The sequence below is a fragment of the Taudactylus pleione genome, unplaced genomic scaffold, assembly GCF_031769625.1.
Source record: "Taudactylus pleione unplaced genomic scaffold, aTauple2 ptg001915l, whole genome shotgun sequence".
In the NCBI taxonomy this organism is placed as follows: domain Eukaryota; kingdom Metazoa; phylum Chordata; class Amphibia; order Anura; family Myobatrachidae; genus Taudactylus; species Taudactylus pleione.
The window spans coordinates 420,069-438,780 of record NW_028286312.1 but is presented as its reverse complement, the minus strand read 5'-3'; the positions used below and the strand labels follow the sequence as shown (position 1 = coordinate 438,780).

The following is an 18,712-nucleotide window of genomic DNA, read 5'->3' as shown; positions in this document are numbered from 1 at the left end:
AAAGTACACTCCAGTCCAAACCAAAAAAAAAATTATTTTCTGTGTTTGTGAATTGTGTGCGCAGTAGCCGCACGTGCATCAACAAAGTAGTGCCAAGCGTGCGCCTGTGTCATAAGTAAAGGGCCGGCTGGCTTGACCGTTAAGGGTGCTGTAACCCCCGAAAGTACACTCCAGTCCAAACCAAAAAAAAAATTATTTTCTGTGTTTGTGAATTGTGTGCGCAGTAGCCGCACGTGCATCAACAAAGTAGTGCCAAGCGTGCGCCTGTGTCATAAGTAAAGGGCCGGCTGGCTTGACCGTTAAAGGGTGCTGTAACCCCCAAAGTACACTCCAGTCCAAACCAAAAAAAAAATTATTTTCTGTGTTTGTGAATTGTGTGCGCAGTAGCCGCACGTGCATCAACAAAGTAGTGCCAAACGTGCGCCTGTGTCATAAGTAAAGGGCCGGCTGGCTTGACCGTTAAGGGTGCTGTAACCCCCGAAAGTACACTCCAGTCCAAACCTAAAAAAAAATTATTTTCTGTGTTTGTGAATTGTGTGCGCAGTAGCCGCACGTGCATCAACAAAGTAGTGCCAAGCGTGCGCCTGTGTCATAAGTAAAGGGCCGGCTGGCTTGACCGTTAAAGGGTGCTGTAACCCCCGAAAGTACACTCCAGTCCAAACCAAAAAAAAATTATTTTCTGTGTTTGTGAATTGTGTGCGCAGTAGCCGCACGTGCATCAACAAAGTAGTGCCAAGCGTGCGCCTGTGTCATAAGTAAAGGGCCGGCTGGCTTGACCGTTAAGGGTGCTGTAACCCCCGAAAGTACACTCCAGTCCAAACCTAAAAAAAAATTATTTTCTGTGTTTGTGAATTGTGTGCGCAGTAGCCGCACGTGCATCAACAAAGTAGTGCCAAGCGTGCGCCTGTGTCATAAGTAAAGGGCCGGCTGGCTTGACCGTTAAGGGTGCTGTAACCCCCGAAAGTACACTCCAGTCCAAACCAAAAAAAAAATTATTTTCTGTGTTTGTGAATTGTGTGCACTGTGGCTGCACGTGCATCAACAAAGGAGCAGCGCCAAGCGTGCGCCTGTGTCCCATAAGTAAAGAGCCGGCTGGCTCATTTCTTAAAGGGTGGTGTAACCCACAAAGTGCACTACTCTCCAGCAAAAATAAAATAATATTTTCTGTGTTTGTGTGCGCTTTAGCCGCACGTATATATATCAATATAACATAAATGGAGGACCAAACTTTCTCCGATAAAAATAAAATAGGGAAAGATCAAGAACCTCTTCCTCCTAGTGCTGTTGCTGCTGCTGGGAGTTGTTCATCATCCCAGAGAGGAAGTAGGAACATCACTACTTTTACTAAACAATTGACCCTCCAACAGTCCCTAGCGATGAGGATGAAGTACGACAGCAGTCATCCTGAAGCAAAACGTATAACTGAGGCCTTGACTGCTATGTTGGTGTTAGACGTGCGTCCGGTATCCGACATTAGTGCAGTGGGATTTAGACAATTGATGGAGGTAGTGTGTCCTCGGTTCCAAATCCCGTCTAGATTCCACCTGCATCCTCAAAGCAGCAGCGACAAGCGTGCGTCTGTCTGTTAAAGGGTGGTGACACCCTCAAAGTGTGCTACACAAACAATTAAAATATTGTTCTTTTTTTTCTGTCTTTGTGAATTGTGTGGGCTGTAGCCGCACCTGCATCCTTAAAGCAGCAGCGACAAGCGTGCGTCTGTCTGTTAAAGGGTGGTGACACCCTCAAAGTGTGCTACACAAACAATTAAAATATTGTTCTTTTTTCTGTCTTTGTGAATTGTGTGGGCTGTAGCCGCACCTGCATCCTTAAAGCAGCAGCGACAAGCGTGCGTCTGTCTGTTAAAGGGTGGTGACACCCTCAAAGTGTGCTACACAAACAATTAAAATATTGTTCTTTTTTTTTTGGTCTTTGTGAAATGTGTGGGCTGTAGCCGCACCTGCATCCTTAAAGCAGCAGCGACAAGCGTGCGTCTGTCTGTTAAAGGGTGGTGACACCCTCAAAGTGTGCTACACAAACAATTAAAATATTGTTCTTTTTTTTTTGGTCTTTGTGAAATGTGTGGGCTGTAGCCGCACCTGCATCCTTAAAGCAGCAGCGACAAGCGTGCGTCTCTCTGTTAAAGTGTGGTGTAACTCTCAAAGTGTTCCAAAAAATAAAAAACTATTTTTTTAATGTGTTTGTGACTTGTGTGCGATGTAGCCACACTTGCATCCTCAAAGCAGCAGCGACAAGCGTGCGTCTGTCTGTTAAAGGGTGGTGACACCCTCAAAGTGTGCTACAGAAACAATTAAAATATTGTTCTTTTTTTTTTGGTCTTTGTGAAATGTGTGGGCTGTAGCCGCACCTGCATCCTTAAAGCAGCAGCGACAAGCGTGCGTCTGTCTGTTAAAGTGTGGTGTAACTCTCAAAGTGTTCCAAAAAATAAAAAACTATTTTTTTAATGTGTTTGTGACTTGTGTGCGATGTAGCCACACTTGCATCCTCAAAGCAGCAGCGACAAGCGTGCGTCTGTCTGTTAAAGGGTGGTGACACCCTCAAAGTGTGCTACAGAAACAATTAAAATATTGTTCTTTTTTTTTCTGTCTATGTGAATTGTGTGGGCTGTAGCCGCACCTGCATCCTTAAAGCAGCAGCGACAAGCGTGCGTCTGTCTGTTAAAGGGTGGTGACACCTCAAAGTGTTCTACACAAACAATTAAAATATTCTTCTTCTTTTTTCTGTCTTTGTGAATTGTGTGGGCTGTAGCCGCACTTGCATCCTCAAAGCAGCAGCGACAAGCGTGCGTCTGTCTGTTAAAGGGTGGTGTAACCCTCAAAGTGTGCTCCACAAACAATAAAAATATTCTTTTTTTTTTTCTGTCTTTGTGAATTGTGTGGGCTGTAGCCGCACTTGAATCCTCAAAGCAGCAGCGACAAGCGTGCGTCTGTCTGTTAAAGGGTGGTGACACCCTCAAAGTGTGCTACACAAACAATAAAAATATTCTTCTTCTTTTTTCTGTCTATGTGAATTGTGTGGGCTGTAGCCGCACCTGCATCCTTAAAGCAGCAGCGACAAGCGTGCGTCTGTCTGTTAAAGGGTGGTGACACCCTCAAAGTGTTCTACACAAACAATTAAAATATTGTTCTTTTTTTTTCGGTCTTTGTGAAATGTGTGGGCTGTAGCCGCACCTGCATCCTTAAAGCAGCAGCGAAAAGCGTGCGTCTGTCTGTTAAAGTGTGGTGTAACTCTCAAAGTGTTCCAAAAAATAAAAAACTATTTTTTTAATGTGTTTGTGACTTGTGTGCGATGTAGCCACACTTGCATCCTCAAAGCAGCAGCGACAAGCGTGCGTCTGTCTGTTAAAGGGTGGTGACACCCTCAAAGTGTGCTACAGAAACAATTAAAATATTGTTCTTTTTTTTTCTGTCTATGTGAATTGTGTGGGCTGTAGCCGCACCTGCATCCTTAAAGCAGCAGCGACAAGCGTGCGTCTGTCTGTTAAAGGGTGGTGACACCTCAAAGTGTTCTACACAAACAATAAAAATATTGTTCTTTTTTTTTCGGTCTTTGTGAAATGTGTGGGCTGTAGCCGCACCTGCATCCTTAAAGCAGCAGCGACAAGCGTGCCTCTCTCTGTTAAAGGGTGGTGACACCTCAAAGTGTTCTACACAAACAATTAAAATATTCTTCTTCTTTTTTCTGTCTTTGTGAATTGTGTGGGCTGTAGCCGCACTTGCATCCTCAAAGCAGCAGCGACAAGCGTGCGTCTGTCTGTTAAAGGGTGGTGTAACCCTCAAAGTGTGCTCCACAAACAATAAAAATATTCTTTTTTTTTTTCTGTCTTTGTGAATTGTGTGGGCTGTAGCCGCACTTGAATCCTCAAAGCAGCAGCGACAAGCGTGCGTCTGTCTGTTAAAGGATTACATCGGTGACAGCATCCAAGTAGGCATGTCAGACAGTCCGTACCTGTACTGGCAGGAAAAAGAAGCAATTTGGAGGTCCCTGTACAAACTGGCTCTATTTTACCTGAGTTGCCCCCCCTCCAGTGTGTACTCCGAAAGAGTGTTTAGTGCAGCCGGGAACCTTGTCAGCGAAAGGCGTAGGAGGTTGCTTCCACAAAATGTGGAGAAGATGATGTTCATAAAATGAATTATCAACTCTTCCAGGGAGACCAGCCTCCAGAACGTACAGAGGGACCTGTGGTTCCAGCAGGGATGAATTAATACTCTGTGAGGATGAGGATGTACACACTGAAGAGGGTGAGGAATCGGTGGATGAGGAGGATGAGGATGACATCTTGCCTCCGTAGAGCCAGTTTGTGCAGGGACACATTAATTGCCAGCTTGTTTTGTGGGGGCCCAAACGAACCAATCATTTCAGCCACAGTTGTGTGGCAGACCCTGGCGCTGAAATGATTGATTTGTTAAAGTGTGCATGTCCTGTTTATACAACATAAGGGTGGGTGGGAGGGCCCAAGGACAATTCCATCTTGCACTTCTTTTTTTTCTTTGCATTATGTACAGTTTGGGGCCTAGTTTTTCTAACTGCCATCCTGTCTGCCACTGCAGTGTCACTCCTAGATGGGTCACGTGTTTGTGCCGCCCACTTGTGTCGCTTAGCATAGTCATCCAGCTACCTCGGTGCAACCTTTTGGACATGAAAACACTATTGTGAGGTGTGAGGTGTTCAGAATAGACTGGAAATGAGTGGAAATTAAGGTTATTGAGGTTAATAATAGCATAGGAGCAGAGAAACCAACAAATTCTGTGATTTTAGCTGTTTTTATGCTTTTTTTAAAAAAAATACAGATCCAAAACACAAAACCCAGAACCCAAAACACGGAAGGGTGGTTTTGGCAAAACCAATCCAGATCCAAAACACGAAGAAAGATCCAGATCCAAAACCAAAACACAAAACACGAAAAGTGGCCGGTGCACACCCCTAATATATATATATGTATATCTTTTATTTATATTTTAGTTATGTAAAATCTAAATTGTTCATATATCCACATAGATTTTGTCAAGTAAACAGTTTCTGGGGTGATTTGGTATATGATGTATCCATATACAACTTCTATTATGAGGAGAAAATGTAATTAATAAATGCAAAGTATATTATTTATTTGAAATGAATGTAAATTTAGATGAGCAATATAAGAGGTATAATCTTTTTGTCCATTAGTAATATCAGTGAGAGTGATAGTGTAAAGGTAAGGATAAGATTTTGGAGATTAAAACCTCTAAAGACCGGGGTTCAAATCCTGATTTAGGATTTTTGTATATATATATATATATATATATATATATATTTATATATATATTTTTTTTTAGGTATTATTTTGTTTGTACGCTTTATTATATTTTTTCCAGATATAGGATTTATTTTCAAAGTGTAAACGATATAATTTGATGAATAATATAAGATAATGTTTGTCTATTTAACCTTGACGCCAATATATTAATGTTTTACAATGTTAAAGTTGTTTTAGATGTTGAAAAAAACCTTTTTCATGCTTCTACTGATTAATGACCATTCGTGACACCTCTAAGAACAGGTGCAGATCCTTGTTACTAATTAAATCAAGAAAGACAGGTATAAATATAAGAGATTTGGAGCCAAAGGTATCCATGCCCTTTGATAAAGCCTCCTACAACAGAAACGAAATGCGTCAGTAATACATACTATTGACACTGTCACACTACCTTGCCGGACTTTGTTACAATGCCTTAATCTGATACCTTGTGAGGAAATCCTTTATACTGCGGACTTAGTGCTGTGTTTATTTGTACAGCTATTTAAGGATTTCTGGAGTGGTCTTCATATATTTATATATTTATCATATGCATGATTACATATTTTATATTGTTATTGATATTATGTGTTTTTTATAAATTATATTTTGAATTGATTATTGGCGTCTTGGTTCTAATTTCTGTCATGTCAAGGTTTTATATATTTTTTTGATTTAATTTAAACATTAGCGCAACATCATTCTAGCAAATTCTGCTGTGACATCAAGCCTAAACACTTTTAGTCATTTCATTTTTATTACGTAGCTCTTTAATATTCACATTTTATATATATATATATATATATATATATTAATGTCAAACAGTGTATTTATTTGTTTCAAAGAGGGTCAAATGGTAAAAAAAATTTAAAAGCGTAATGTAACATCTTATATAACCATATGTCCTACAGCTGGATGTACACGTGGTTCTATTTCCCTCCTTACCACTATCAAGTGAGAATCCAGAATTCCAGAATTCAGCTGAGTGGGGTTTGAAAGCAGGAGGCATTTTATCGTGAGGAATGTGGAAATTTAGGTACCTACAGTTCCATCCAATAGGCTGCGTCTGGACCCAGGGCAAATAAATTACATTTTCCAGCCTGAATGCCTTCTAACCCAAATCAAAGATTGGGCAATAAGTAGCTAGTTTTATTGTAGATTGCTTCTTGAGAAAACCTATCCTTGTTTTATTTACATATAATTCCTATTGTGAGAAAGTTATCAAACATAATACTATGAGCTCCCAGTACACATAAGAATACCATTAGTTATTAACAGTGGTCGAGCTATTAAATCTAATATGGAAAGCCGATGAAATGAAGCATTGATTAGGACATGCAGTAATAGCTAGGAGGAAGGTCAGCTGCATGTTTTGTGTGTCAGATGTGAGCAGTCCTCCATTAAAGCACATTGATCTGTTAATATGTACATGATACATGAGCTAACGGCGCCCGTCCCGTGATGCAATATGAAAATCTCAGCTACACTTCAAGAACATTCCTAATACTTTTCCGTCCAATCTCTGGGGCCATTTGTGGAGGTTTTTTTTTTTTCCATTTGTTTCTGCCAGAATCTTCCTACGAAAGGACATCGATATTTACATTTGTTCATCTGTTTTAGCCATTTACAATAACAATAACAGACGGCTAGTGACTTTGCTGATTAGAGGAGATTTACTAAAGTGCAGTTTCACCAAACCGCATGTTTTTTTGTGAGTGTGTGTGGTTTTTTTGTAAATCTTGAAATTTACTAAAGTCCAAACCACATTTCTGAACATCGGCAGATCTACAAAAGGCAATCCTGATTTTTTACAAAGGCAAAGCATAGAAACAGTGCAATGTATTAAGGTGCAGTTTGCAGCTTTATAGTAAAAAAAATATATATAAAGAAAAGTAGGCATGGTCCCGATAGGTGATATAGCTCAGACCACAAATTGTTTGAGATATCTTGCCTGTCAGAAAGGGTAAAAATAATCAAATTAAACCAAAATAACAAACAAGAATCAAGTGTTCCCTCGTTGCTACTAACATCCCAGCATACTTAGCGCCAGGCCCGGCCTTCTGTCAGAACCCCGCGCACAGAGCCTACTGGGCCAATACTACGTTGAACTGTGCCTCTCCTGGCACAGCTGGCAGTTGTGTAACAGGGTAATACTGTCCAAGTATAGTGCAAACACTTCCGGCTATGAGTGTTCTTCAGTGATTTCACTTATAGATCAACAGGTGTCAGCATCAGTAAATACTTGCCCCCATAATATAAAATATTGCCCCCCACCACCACACATCCTCCACCCGCTCCAGTGGTAGCATATCTAGGCTATTTTCCTCTATAATAAGGAGACTAAAAGGTTTGTGTCCACATAGGGATTCCTCTAGCAGGTGAGTGCTGGGGTAATTAGCAAGATTGGGGGCCCCAGAGTAGCAACTTCGCCCCTGTAACAGACCTCCATTGTTATTAAAGAAGAACTCTAGGGAAGGACTGACTCTCCCAACTGGTCAAAATGGGTGGGGTGGACCATATCGACATTTACAGTGTCAACACTGGCATAATGTCGATATGTTCAAAATGTTGACAGTTGTATTTTTCTCTAACCCTAACGGCAGTCTATCCCTAACCCTAACCGCTGCCTAACTGCAGATTAACCCTAACGTCAGCCTGCCCCCAACTCTAACTGCAGCTTAACTGCAGATTAACCCTAACGGCAGTCTATCCCTAACCCTAACTGCACCTTAAATGCAGATTAACCCTAACCCTAACTGCAGACTGACCCTAACCACAGCCAAACCCTAATGCTTATATGTTCATAATATGTCGGCTTTCTGAATGTCGACATGGTAACAACCCTAAAATCACAGGATTGGTTTTAGTGAAAAATTTGTCCAGGTGGACTCATTGGCGGGTTGTTTCATTTGTTTACATTAGAAGAAAAAAAAACCCCAATGACGTTATCTTTGTAACAGTATCATGAACAGGTGCCAACAAGGGACGGATCCTTATAGTTCTGCTAGTTGGGGATTTATAGGCCAAAAAAGCTTAAGCAGATAAAATAAATAACATAAACCCCATCCCATCAACAGCAAAGTCACATGATTTCTAGCCAATCAGGCAAAGTCATTAGTTAAAGAGAAACAAAATTTTCAAAACCATTGAGCGAAACATTTGCCTTGTTCCGCATTTGGATATGACATTTTGTTAGTTTCACCAGCAGTATTGAGTAAGTGATTCCAGTCCAGGCGATGGACACCTGCAGCAAGTAAATGAAGCTGTGATTTCTATGTAAATAGTTATCAGGAACTCACCATCTTGACAAGTCTCTCCTCCTCTCCCTAGGTTACAGTGGCACTGCGAGCCGCCGCGGTCATAGTCATTGAGACAGAAGCTATCGGCAGGGCAGGCGGTCTCCTCGCAGGTCAGATCAAACAACCTGGGGGGAAACACCAAGCCTGTTTTCCTAGCAAGCTTTGAGGTGGTCGCTCTAACTGTGGTAGTAGTGGGGACGGGGGTGGTACTCGTTATCCAGGGGGTGGTCAGTGATGGTTTTGCTGTCACAGCCAATGTCACAGGGACAGCAACAGTGGTGCTTCTCAAAGGAACAATCTTTGTATATGTCCCTGGAGTCATCTTTGTTTCAATCACAAACTTCTTGTTCCCGCGTTTCATGGGCGGGAGGGGTTTGACCTGGGGAAACATTAACATAATTTTAGAAGATTTGATAACTATCAAAAAAAAAAATAAATAAACCTTTTACTTGTGCAATAAAATAACTACTGAATAAAAAAAACATTTACACGTGACATAAATAATGTACACTATACAGTATATAGCTGAAGAACGAATTAGATTACTAGTGACTATGGGCAAGTGGACTTCATGTTTTGTTCCAAAAACTAATTAAAGCTTTTGTTCCTATTGTTGTATTTCCATAAAATGATTCACTGTAATATTTTATTGTTAATCATCCGATCCATGATTTTGGAACTTTACTGAGTATATTTATCAGAATCCCCCCCCAGAAGTGCCCCAATTCCTGACACGTACACCCTATCTATTAAAAGAATTAGCGTTGATGATTGTCGGTAAGTATTGCTGGCACTACCAGAGTTTATCATGTGCTATTTATCAAGACAGCTGCCTATCTACCTATTTGCTAACGCCTGTCTCAAGATAATCATTATTTGATCATGTACTGTAAGTTTATGTAGTCAGGCGGTAACTGTTTAATGGTTCCGGAGCAATAAGTAACCCTTTGGCTATTTCTCACCCTGACACAACAATAATTAAATTTTTTATATATCCGTGGTAAGTCTTTGGATAATAAATACACTTCTATTTTATTTATGTTCTTCCTTTTCAAGATCTGTACAGACATCACAATCCTAGATTTAAAAAAAAGAAATAAAATAATAATAGTTATGTAACGTCACCCCCTGACCTACTGTAGCAGCTAATGCATCTTTTCTATATGTTAAGGTAGACAGTTAATTAGTTCAAGTCTATGCTTCAATACATACTCATCACCCAGATGATCTTGGTAAAGGTTGTAGGTACTGAACTGAAACATTGAATCAATTCTGTACATGTATTTTATGTATAAAGGAGCATCCATAGGGGCCGATTTGGAGTCGGACTCGGCCACATCTACGTCTGCATCTTTTGCGGCAGTTGTGCATGCGAAATGCCGCAAAAAAGCCCTTTACTAGTGTGCCATGCGCCCGAATGTGCAAGGACGCCCACTTTGAGAAATATTTAGACGGTCAAATACCTCACGGTGCCACCATCGGCGAAATTTGCACCAGTCCCATACTAAGTGCAGATTCTCCCATGAATATAGCCTCTAATGTGAGTAGTGAAGGGTCTTTGTACGCAACCACTTTCGGCCACACTCCCATAAGACACAGCATCTCCGTGCCTCTGATTAGCCACCCCCCTGTCACAAGTAGCACATGCAGGGGGGGTTCTGAGTACCCAGAACCTCCCCCCCTGCCTCTGACAGACTCCTGAGCAGGCATTATGCTCTTAAGCCCTGTCCCCCTCGTGACAGAGCCAGTATGACAAATCCTAATTAGAATCTTTGGATTCACCTATTTGGATTCACCTATTTGGATACCTCAGACGGATACAACTATACTGGTACGGTGAATACATTGTTGCTATTTACAAGGTACCTTCTTCAATTTATGCCGAGAGCTTGTGAACTGTTACTTTTCACTGTATACAGACTTATGGTGGGTACACACTGGGCGATATTACTGAGCGACTGCACGATTACGACATCGTAATCGTGCAATCGCTCAGTAACCGTGCACAAATCGTGCACTTTCATGTCGGAAATGACCAGCGATGCGCACTCCCGCTGGTCGTTTCCGACATTGTCCATCGCCTGAACATGCAGCACAATCTGACGACCTCGTCAGGTTGCTGCATGTTGGGGAATGGGTGAGAAAGCCCGGTGCTGAACAAAATCATTAATGATATCGTTCAGCGGCTGTTTTCAATGTCATGAACGACATTGAGCACAGCCTGCCGGGGACACACTACACGATATCGCTCAGGGAGCATATCGTGTAGTGTGTACGCACCATAACAGACTGTCTTATCTTTCCGGATACAGCACAATTTGATACGTTCAGCTTTTCAGCATTCTCATTTCAAGACTCTTTTGATCGCAGATTGATTATACATGTTTTTTTATTTTCTTCCTTTTGTATGATTCAATTGTCTCTTTATTTTTTACATGCATTCTATGTTATTATGTTTTTTGATTATTAAATTCTTATATTAATCTATCTGTTTACCAGCGCTGTATTTCCGTCTATAATTCCTGTGTGGGGTTGCAATTTTCCCCTTTTTGTTACTTACGGCTGCAGGTATATGTGTTAAATAGCAGTGTGCTCTTTAAGCGCTTGGATTTCCCTATATCCCCGGGCATGCCGGATTGTCCAGCATGCCCGTCCGATGCGATATTTAGAGGTAAACTGTTGGCAGCATCGGGCTGTGTATGCCCAGCCGCGGCTGACAGACAGACATTTCCTGTGTTCCTTCCCATGGAAGGAACCAGGGCTGTCTTAACAGCAGTGTGGGCCCTGGGCAAAGCAATGCACTGGGGCCCCTACCCACCCATTCACGGGAAAAAATTAAGTGGTCAATAAAATTAAACCTTTAGATCCCCCCAAGTAAATCAATATCCCACAGCATCTGCAGCACTGGAGATAGGCTGCCATGTATGAGCAGTCATGTCTCTCACACTGCCCCGGGGCTTATTGCTGCAATAATATCAAATAACTGCGCAATCCTATAATTATAACATGACAAAATCTCAGTATGACGGGGCTTATTGTTGCAATAATGCCATATCATACTATGATATGGAATACAGTGCTTTTAAAAATATAAAAAATTTACCAACTGTCCGCAGCTGCAGGGGGGGCGGGTTGGCGGGCCCCTTGAAGTTTCAGGCCCTTGGGCAACTGCCCAGCAAGCCCAATGGAAGAGACAGCCCTGGAAGGAACAGGGAAATGTCTCCTCCCCCGGGGGCGGAGCGCAGATGTCGGGGCTAATACACTGAGATATCTCACAGTGAATGCCGCGGACATCTGTGGGCTGGCATGCATGTTATCTGGACGTGTATGCCCAGCTTTACTGACACACAGAGGACTGGATCATTGGATCCTAAAAACGCTAATTTATGATCCACATGCTAAGGACGGAGTACTAAAGGGCAGTAAGTTGCTGGGATACTAATTAACGGCAATTGAATATAATAGAATTAAACTTTATCATTGTCTATTTCTATATACATTCCAGGTAAAAGACTGAATTACTGGGAGATAAGTGCTGATAGATAGATCTGGAAATCCCTTTATATATATGGATGCATATTAACATCTAAATACAAGACTGTGGATTCTTTTTCTGCTATTTGTTTGCTACAAACTTGCAAAATAACATTTATACTGCAAAGCTGTGGAAACATTTTTTCTGCTATTTCTTGTTACAGCCTAATTAAGAACTGACCAGCTGGAGAACACTGTTTGTGGCATATGGGAAAAGTAATATCTTCACGTGGATACATAATAGAATAGTTTTACTATTAAATACATTTCTATCAGTAGTACAACTTGATGGAAAAGTATACTAAGCAGAGATTAAACTGCCTATTTTCTAAGTGATAGTCAGCAATATAGTCATATTATAAGGTTCTAAAAAACACCAGAGCCATACATAGAGCTGAACCTGTTTGATGAGTGATTTCAGGTTTTTAATATTGTTGTTAAATTGTTCTATGAACAGAGATTAATGAAATGATATATTGAGGCTTAAGTGTATTACTCAAAATATAAAATGTGTATTATCTATGTAACCGTATAAAGTTTGTAATTTTATGTGGATTATATGCTCTGATTTGTGCCGGCAGGCAATGATATTTTAATAGCTGCAATCTAAAAATGGTGTTTTAAATAAACTTGGACAATCAGCGACTCTATTTTCTACATTTGTATGTGTATATATGTATGTATGTATGTATGTATATCTACATGCCTGTGTATATATGTGCACAATGGTGTCAGTCATTACTGTAAGGCTATGTGCACAATGGTGTCAGTCATTACTGTAAGGCTAAGTGCACAATGGTGTCAGTCATTACTGTAATACTATGTGCACAATGGTGTCAGTCATTACTGTAAGGCTATGTACACAATGGTGTCAGTCATTACTGTAATACTATATCCCCAATGGTGTCAGTTATTACTGTAATGCTATGTACACAATGGTGTCAGTCATTACTGTAAGGCTATGTACACAATGGTGTCAGTCATTACTGTAATACTATATCCCCAATGGTGTCAGTCATTACTGTAAGGCTATGTGCACAAGGGTGTCAGTCATTACTGTAAGGCTATGTGCACAAGGGTGTCAGTCATTACTGTAATGCTATGTGCACAATGGTGTCAGTCATTACTGTAAGGCTATGTGCACAATGGTGTCAGTCATTACTGTAAGGCTATGTGCACAATGGTGTCAGTCATTACTGTAAGGCTATGTGCACAAGGGTGTCAGTCATTACTGTAATACTATGTGCACAAGGGTGTCAGTCATTACTGTAAGGCTATGTGCACAAGGGTGTCAGTCATTACTGTAATGCCATGTGCACAAGGGTGTCAGTCATTACTGTAATACTATGTGCACAATGGTGTCAGTCATTACTGTAAGGCTATGTGCACAAGGGTGTCAGTCATTACTGTAAGGCTATGTGCACAAGGGTGTCAGTCATTACTGTAATACTATGTGCACAAGGGTGTCAGTCATTACTGTAAGGCTATGTACACAATGGTGTCAGTCATTACTGTAATACTATGTGCACAATGGTGTCAGTCATTACTGTAAGGCTATGTGCACAAGGGTGTCAGTCATTACTGTAAGGCTATGTGCACAAGGGTGTCAGTCATTACTGTAATACTATGTGCACAAGGGTGTCAGTCATTACTGTAAGGCTATGTACACAATGGTGTCAGTCATTACTGTAATACTCTGTGCACAAGGGTGTCAGTCATTACTGTAAGGCTATGTGCACAAGGGTGTCAGTCATTACTGTAATGCTATGTGCACAATGGTGTCAGTCATTACTGTAATGCTATGTGCACAAGGGTGTCAGTCATTACTGTAAGGCTATGTGCACAATGGTGTCAGTCATTACTGTAAGGCTATGTGCACAAGGGTGTCAGTCATTACTGTAATACTATGTGCACAAGGGTGTCAGTCATTACTGTAAGGCTATGTGCACAAGGGTGTCAGTCATTACTGTAATACTGTGTGCACAATGGTGTCAGTCATTACTGTAAGGCTATGTGCACAATGGTGTCAGTCATTACTGAAAGGCTATGTGCACAATGGTGTCAGTCATTACTGTAAGGCTATGTGCACAATGGTGTCAGTCATTACTGTAAGGCTATGTGCACAATGGTGTCAGTCATTACTAAAAGGCTATGTGCACAATGGTGTCAGTCATTACTGTAATACTATGTGTACAAGGGTGTCAGTCATTACTGTAATGCTATGTGCACAATGGTGTCAGTCATTACTGTAATGCCATGTGCACAATGGTGTCAGTCATTACTGTAATACTATGTGCACAAGGGTGTCAGTCATTACTGTAATACTATGTGCACAATGGTGTCAGTCATTACTGAAAGGCTATGTGTACAATGGTGTCAGTCATTACTGTAAGGCTATGTACACAATGGTGTCAGTCATTACTGTAAGGCTATGTGCACAATGGTGTCAGTCATTACTGTAATGCTATGTGCACAATGGTGTCAGTCATTACTGTAAGGCTATGTACACAATGGTGTCAGTCATTACTGTAATACTATGTGCACAAGGTTGTCAGTCATTACTGTAATACTATGTGCACAATGGTGTCAGTCATTACTGTAAGGCTATGTGCACAATGGTGTCAGTCATTACTGTAAGGCTATGTGCACAATGGTGTCAGTCATTACTGTAAGGCTATGTACACAATGGTGTCAGTCATTACTGTAAGGCTATGTGCACAATGGTGTCAGTCATTACTGTAAGGCTATGTACACAATGGTGTCAGTCATTACTGTAATACTATGTGCACAAGGGTGTCAGTCATTACTGTAAGGCTATGTACACAATGGTGTCAGTCATTACTGTAAGGCTATGTACACAATGGTGTCAGTCATTACTGTAATACTATGTGCACAATGGTGTCAGTCATTACTGTACGGCTCTGTGCATAATGGTGTCAGTCATTACTGTAATAATATGTGCACAAGGGTGTCAGTCATTACTGTAATACTATGTGTACAAGGGTATCAGTCATTACTGTAAGGCTATGTGCACAATGGTGTCAGTCATTACTGTAAGGCTATGTGCACAATGATGTCAGTCATTACTGTAAGGCTATGTGCACAAGGGTGTCAGTCATTACTGTAAGGCTATGTACACAATGGTGTCAGTCATTACTGTAAGGCTATGTACACAATGGTGTCAGTCATTACTGTAAGGCTATGTGCACAATGGTATCAGTCATTACTGTAAGGCTATGTGCACAATGGTGTCAGTCATTACTGTAAGGCTATGTACACAATGGTGTCAGTAATTACTGTACGGCTATGTGTACAATGGTGTCAGTCATCACTGTAATGCTATGTGCACAAGGGTGTCAGTCATTACTGTAATACTATATCCCCAATGGTGTCAGTTATTACTGTAATGCTATGTACACAATGGTGTCAGTCATTACTGTAAGGCTATGTGCACAATGGTGTCAGTCATTACTGTAAGGCTATGTGAACAATGGTGTCAGTCATTACTGTAAGGCTATGTGCACAATAGTGTCAGTCACTACTGTAAGGCTATGTGCACAATGGTGTCAGTCATTACTGTAATACTATGTGCACAATGGTGTCAGTCATTACTGTAATGCTATGTGCACAATGGTGTCAGTCATTACTGTAAGGCTATGTGCACAATGGTGTCAGTCATTACTGTAAGGCTATATGCACAAGTGTGTCAGTCATTACTGTAAGGCTATGTGCACAATGGTGTCAGTCATTACTGTAAGGCTATGTGCACAATGGTGTCAGTCATTACTGTAAGGCTATGTACACAATGGTGTCAGTCATTACAGGGCCGCAACTAGGGGGGGGCTGGAGGTGCACGTGCACCGGGTGAGCCGCTGTACCTGGTGCCAGTGACCTCCAGCCCGGCGCTGCAGAGAGGCTCCAAGCCGGACGTCCGCTGGTAATATTTATTACCAGCGGGCGCCCGGCTCCTTCTCTGCAGCGACGCGGTGTAGCCGGAGCCGGAGGCTGGAGTTCTCTCCCGAACTCCAGCTTCCGGCTCTCCCCACGGGCACTATGGGGGAGACGTCATGACATCTCCCCCATAGTTCCAAGGAGCAGCCGGCGGACCGGACGCGACGCTGGATGCAGGAGCGGGGTTCAAGGTAAGTATTTTTTTTTTTAATAAGCTGCACTACAGGGGCATTATTATGGGGGCAGGGGCATTACCACAGGGGCATTACTATGGGGGCATAGGCAATAAGGGGCATTAATAATGGGGCATGAGCACTACAGGGGCATTACTATTGGGGCATGGGCACTACAGGGGCATTACCACAGGGGCATTACTGTGGGGGCATGAGCACTACAGGGGCATTACTGTAAAGGCACTACAGGGATATTACTATGGGGGCATGGGCAATACAGTGGCACTACTATGAGAGCATGGGCACTACAGGGGCATTACTATGAAAGCATGGGCACTACAGGGGCATTAATATGGGAGCATGGGCACTACAGGGGCATTACTGTATGGTGGGCACTACAGGGGCATTACTACATTACTATGAGGGTATTAACATATGGGCATTACTATGGGGGCATTACAATATGGGCACTACTGCAGGGGGAATTACATGGGGGGCGCCAAATTACTGTGTTGCCCCTGGTGACAAAAATCCTAGTTTCGGCCCTGGTCATTACTGTAATACTATGTGCACAATGGTGTCAGTCATTACTGTAATGCTATGTGCACAATGGTGTCAGTCATTACTGTAATACTATGTGCACAATGGTGTCAGTCATTACTATAAGGCTATGTACACAAGTGTGTCAGTCATTACTGTAATACTATGTGCACAATGGTGTCAGTCATTACTGTAAGGCTATGTACACAAGTGTGTCAGTCATTACTGTAATACTATGTGCACAATGGTGTCAGTCATTACTGTAAGGCTATGTACACAATGGTGTCAGTCATTACTGTAAGGCTATGTGCACAATGATGTCAGTCATTACTGTAAGGCTATGTGCACAAGGGTGTCAGTCATTACTGTAAGGCTATGTACACAATGGTGTCAGTCATTACTGTAATACTATGTGCACAAGAGTGTCAGTCATTACTGTAATGCTATGTGCACAATGGTGTCAGTCATTACTGTAAGGCTATGTGCACAAGGGTGTCAGTCATTGCTGTAATGCTATGTGCACAATGGTGTCAGTCATTACTGTAAGGCTATGTACACAAGTGTGTCAGTCATTACTGTAATACTATGTGCACAATGGTGTCAGTCATTACTGTAAGGCTATGTACACAATGGTGTCAGTCATTACTGTAAGGCTATGTGCACAAGGGTGTCATTCATTACTGTAAGGCTATGTGCACAATGGTGTCAGTCATTACTGTAAGGCTATGTACACAAGTGTGTCAGTCATTACTGTAATACTATGTGCACAATGGTGTCAGTCATTACTGTAAGGCTATGTACACAAGTGTGTCAGTCATTACTGTAAGGCTATGTGCACAATGGTGTCAGTCATTACTGTAAGGCTATGTGCACAAGGGTGTCAGTCATTACTGTAAGGCTATGTACACAATGGTGTCAGTCATTACTGTAAGGCTATGTACACAATGGTGTCAGTCATTACTGTACGGCTCTGTGCACAATGGTGTCAGTCATTACTGTAATACTATGTGCACAATAGTGTCAGTCATTACTGTAAGGCTATGTGCACAATGGTATCAGTCATTACTGTAATGCTATGTGCACAATGGTGTCAGTCATTACTGTACGGCTATGTGCACAATGGTGTCAGTCATTACTGTAATTCTATGTGCACAATGGTGTCAGTCATTACTGTAAGGCTATGTGCACAATGGTGTCAGCCATTACTGTAATGCTATGTGCACAATGGTGTCAGTCATTACTGTAATACTATGTGTACAAGGGTGTCAGTCATTACTGTAAGGCTATGTACACAATGGTGTCAGTCATTACTGTAAGGCTATGTGCACAATGGTGTCAGTCATTACTGTAAGGCTATGTTCACAAGGGTGTCAGTCATTACTGTAAGGCTATGTACACAATGGTGTCAGTCATTACTGTAAGGCTATGTGCACAATGATGTCAGTCATTACTGTAAGGCTATGTGCACAAGGGTGTCAGTCATTACTGTAAGGCTATGTACACAATGGTGTCAGTCATTACTGTAATACTATGTGCACAAGAGTGTCAGTCATTACTGTAATGCTATGTGCACAATGGTGTCAGTCATTACTGTAAGGCTATGTGCACAAGGGTGTCAGTCATTGCTGTAAGGCTATGTGCACAATGGTGTCAGTCATTACTGTAAGGCTATGTGCACAATGGTGTCAGTCATTACTGTAAGGCTATGTGCACAATGGTGTCAGTCATTACTGTAAGGCTATGTGCACAATGGTGTCAGTCATTACTGTAATACTATGTGCACAATGGTGTCAGTCATTACTGTACGGCTCTGTGCACAATGGTGTCAGTCATTACTGTAATACTATGTGCACAATGGTGTCAGTCATTACTGCAAGGCTATGTGCACAATGGTGTCAGTCATTACTGTAAGGCTATGTGCA

The 18,712-nt window shown here is 41.7% G+C and overlaps 1 protein-coding gene across 1 annotated transcript in view; it reads right to left on the bottom strand.

Moving 5' to 3' along the window:
- EGFLAM (EGF like, fibronectin type III and laminin G domains) overlaps positions 1–18,712 on the bottom strand; it is a 212,585-nt gene that overhangs the window by 72,250 nt on the left and 121,623 nt on the right. Inside the window, exon 9 of the mRNA XM_088465218.1 lies at positions 8,593–8,971. Within this exon, the coding sequence (XP_088321344.1) occupies positions 8,593–8,971 (379 nt within the window). The remainder of the gene's footprint in view (positions 1–8,592; positions 8,972–18,712) is intronic.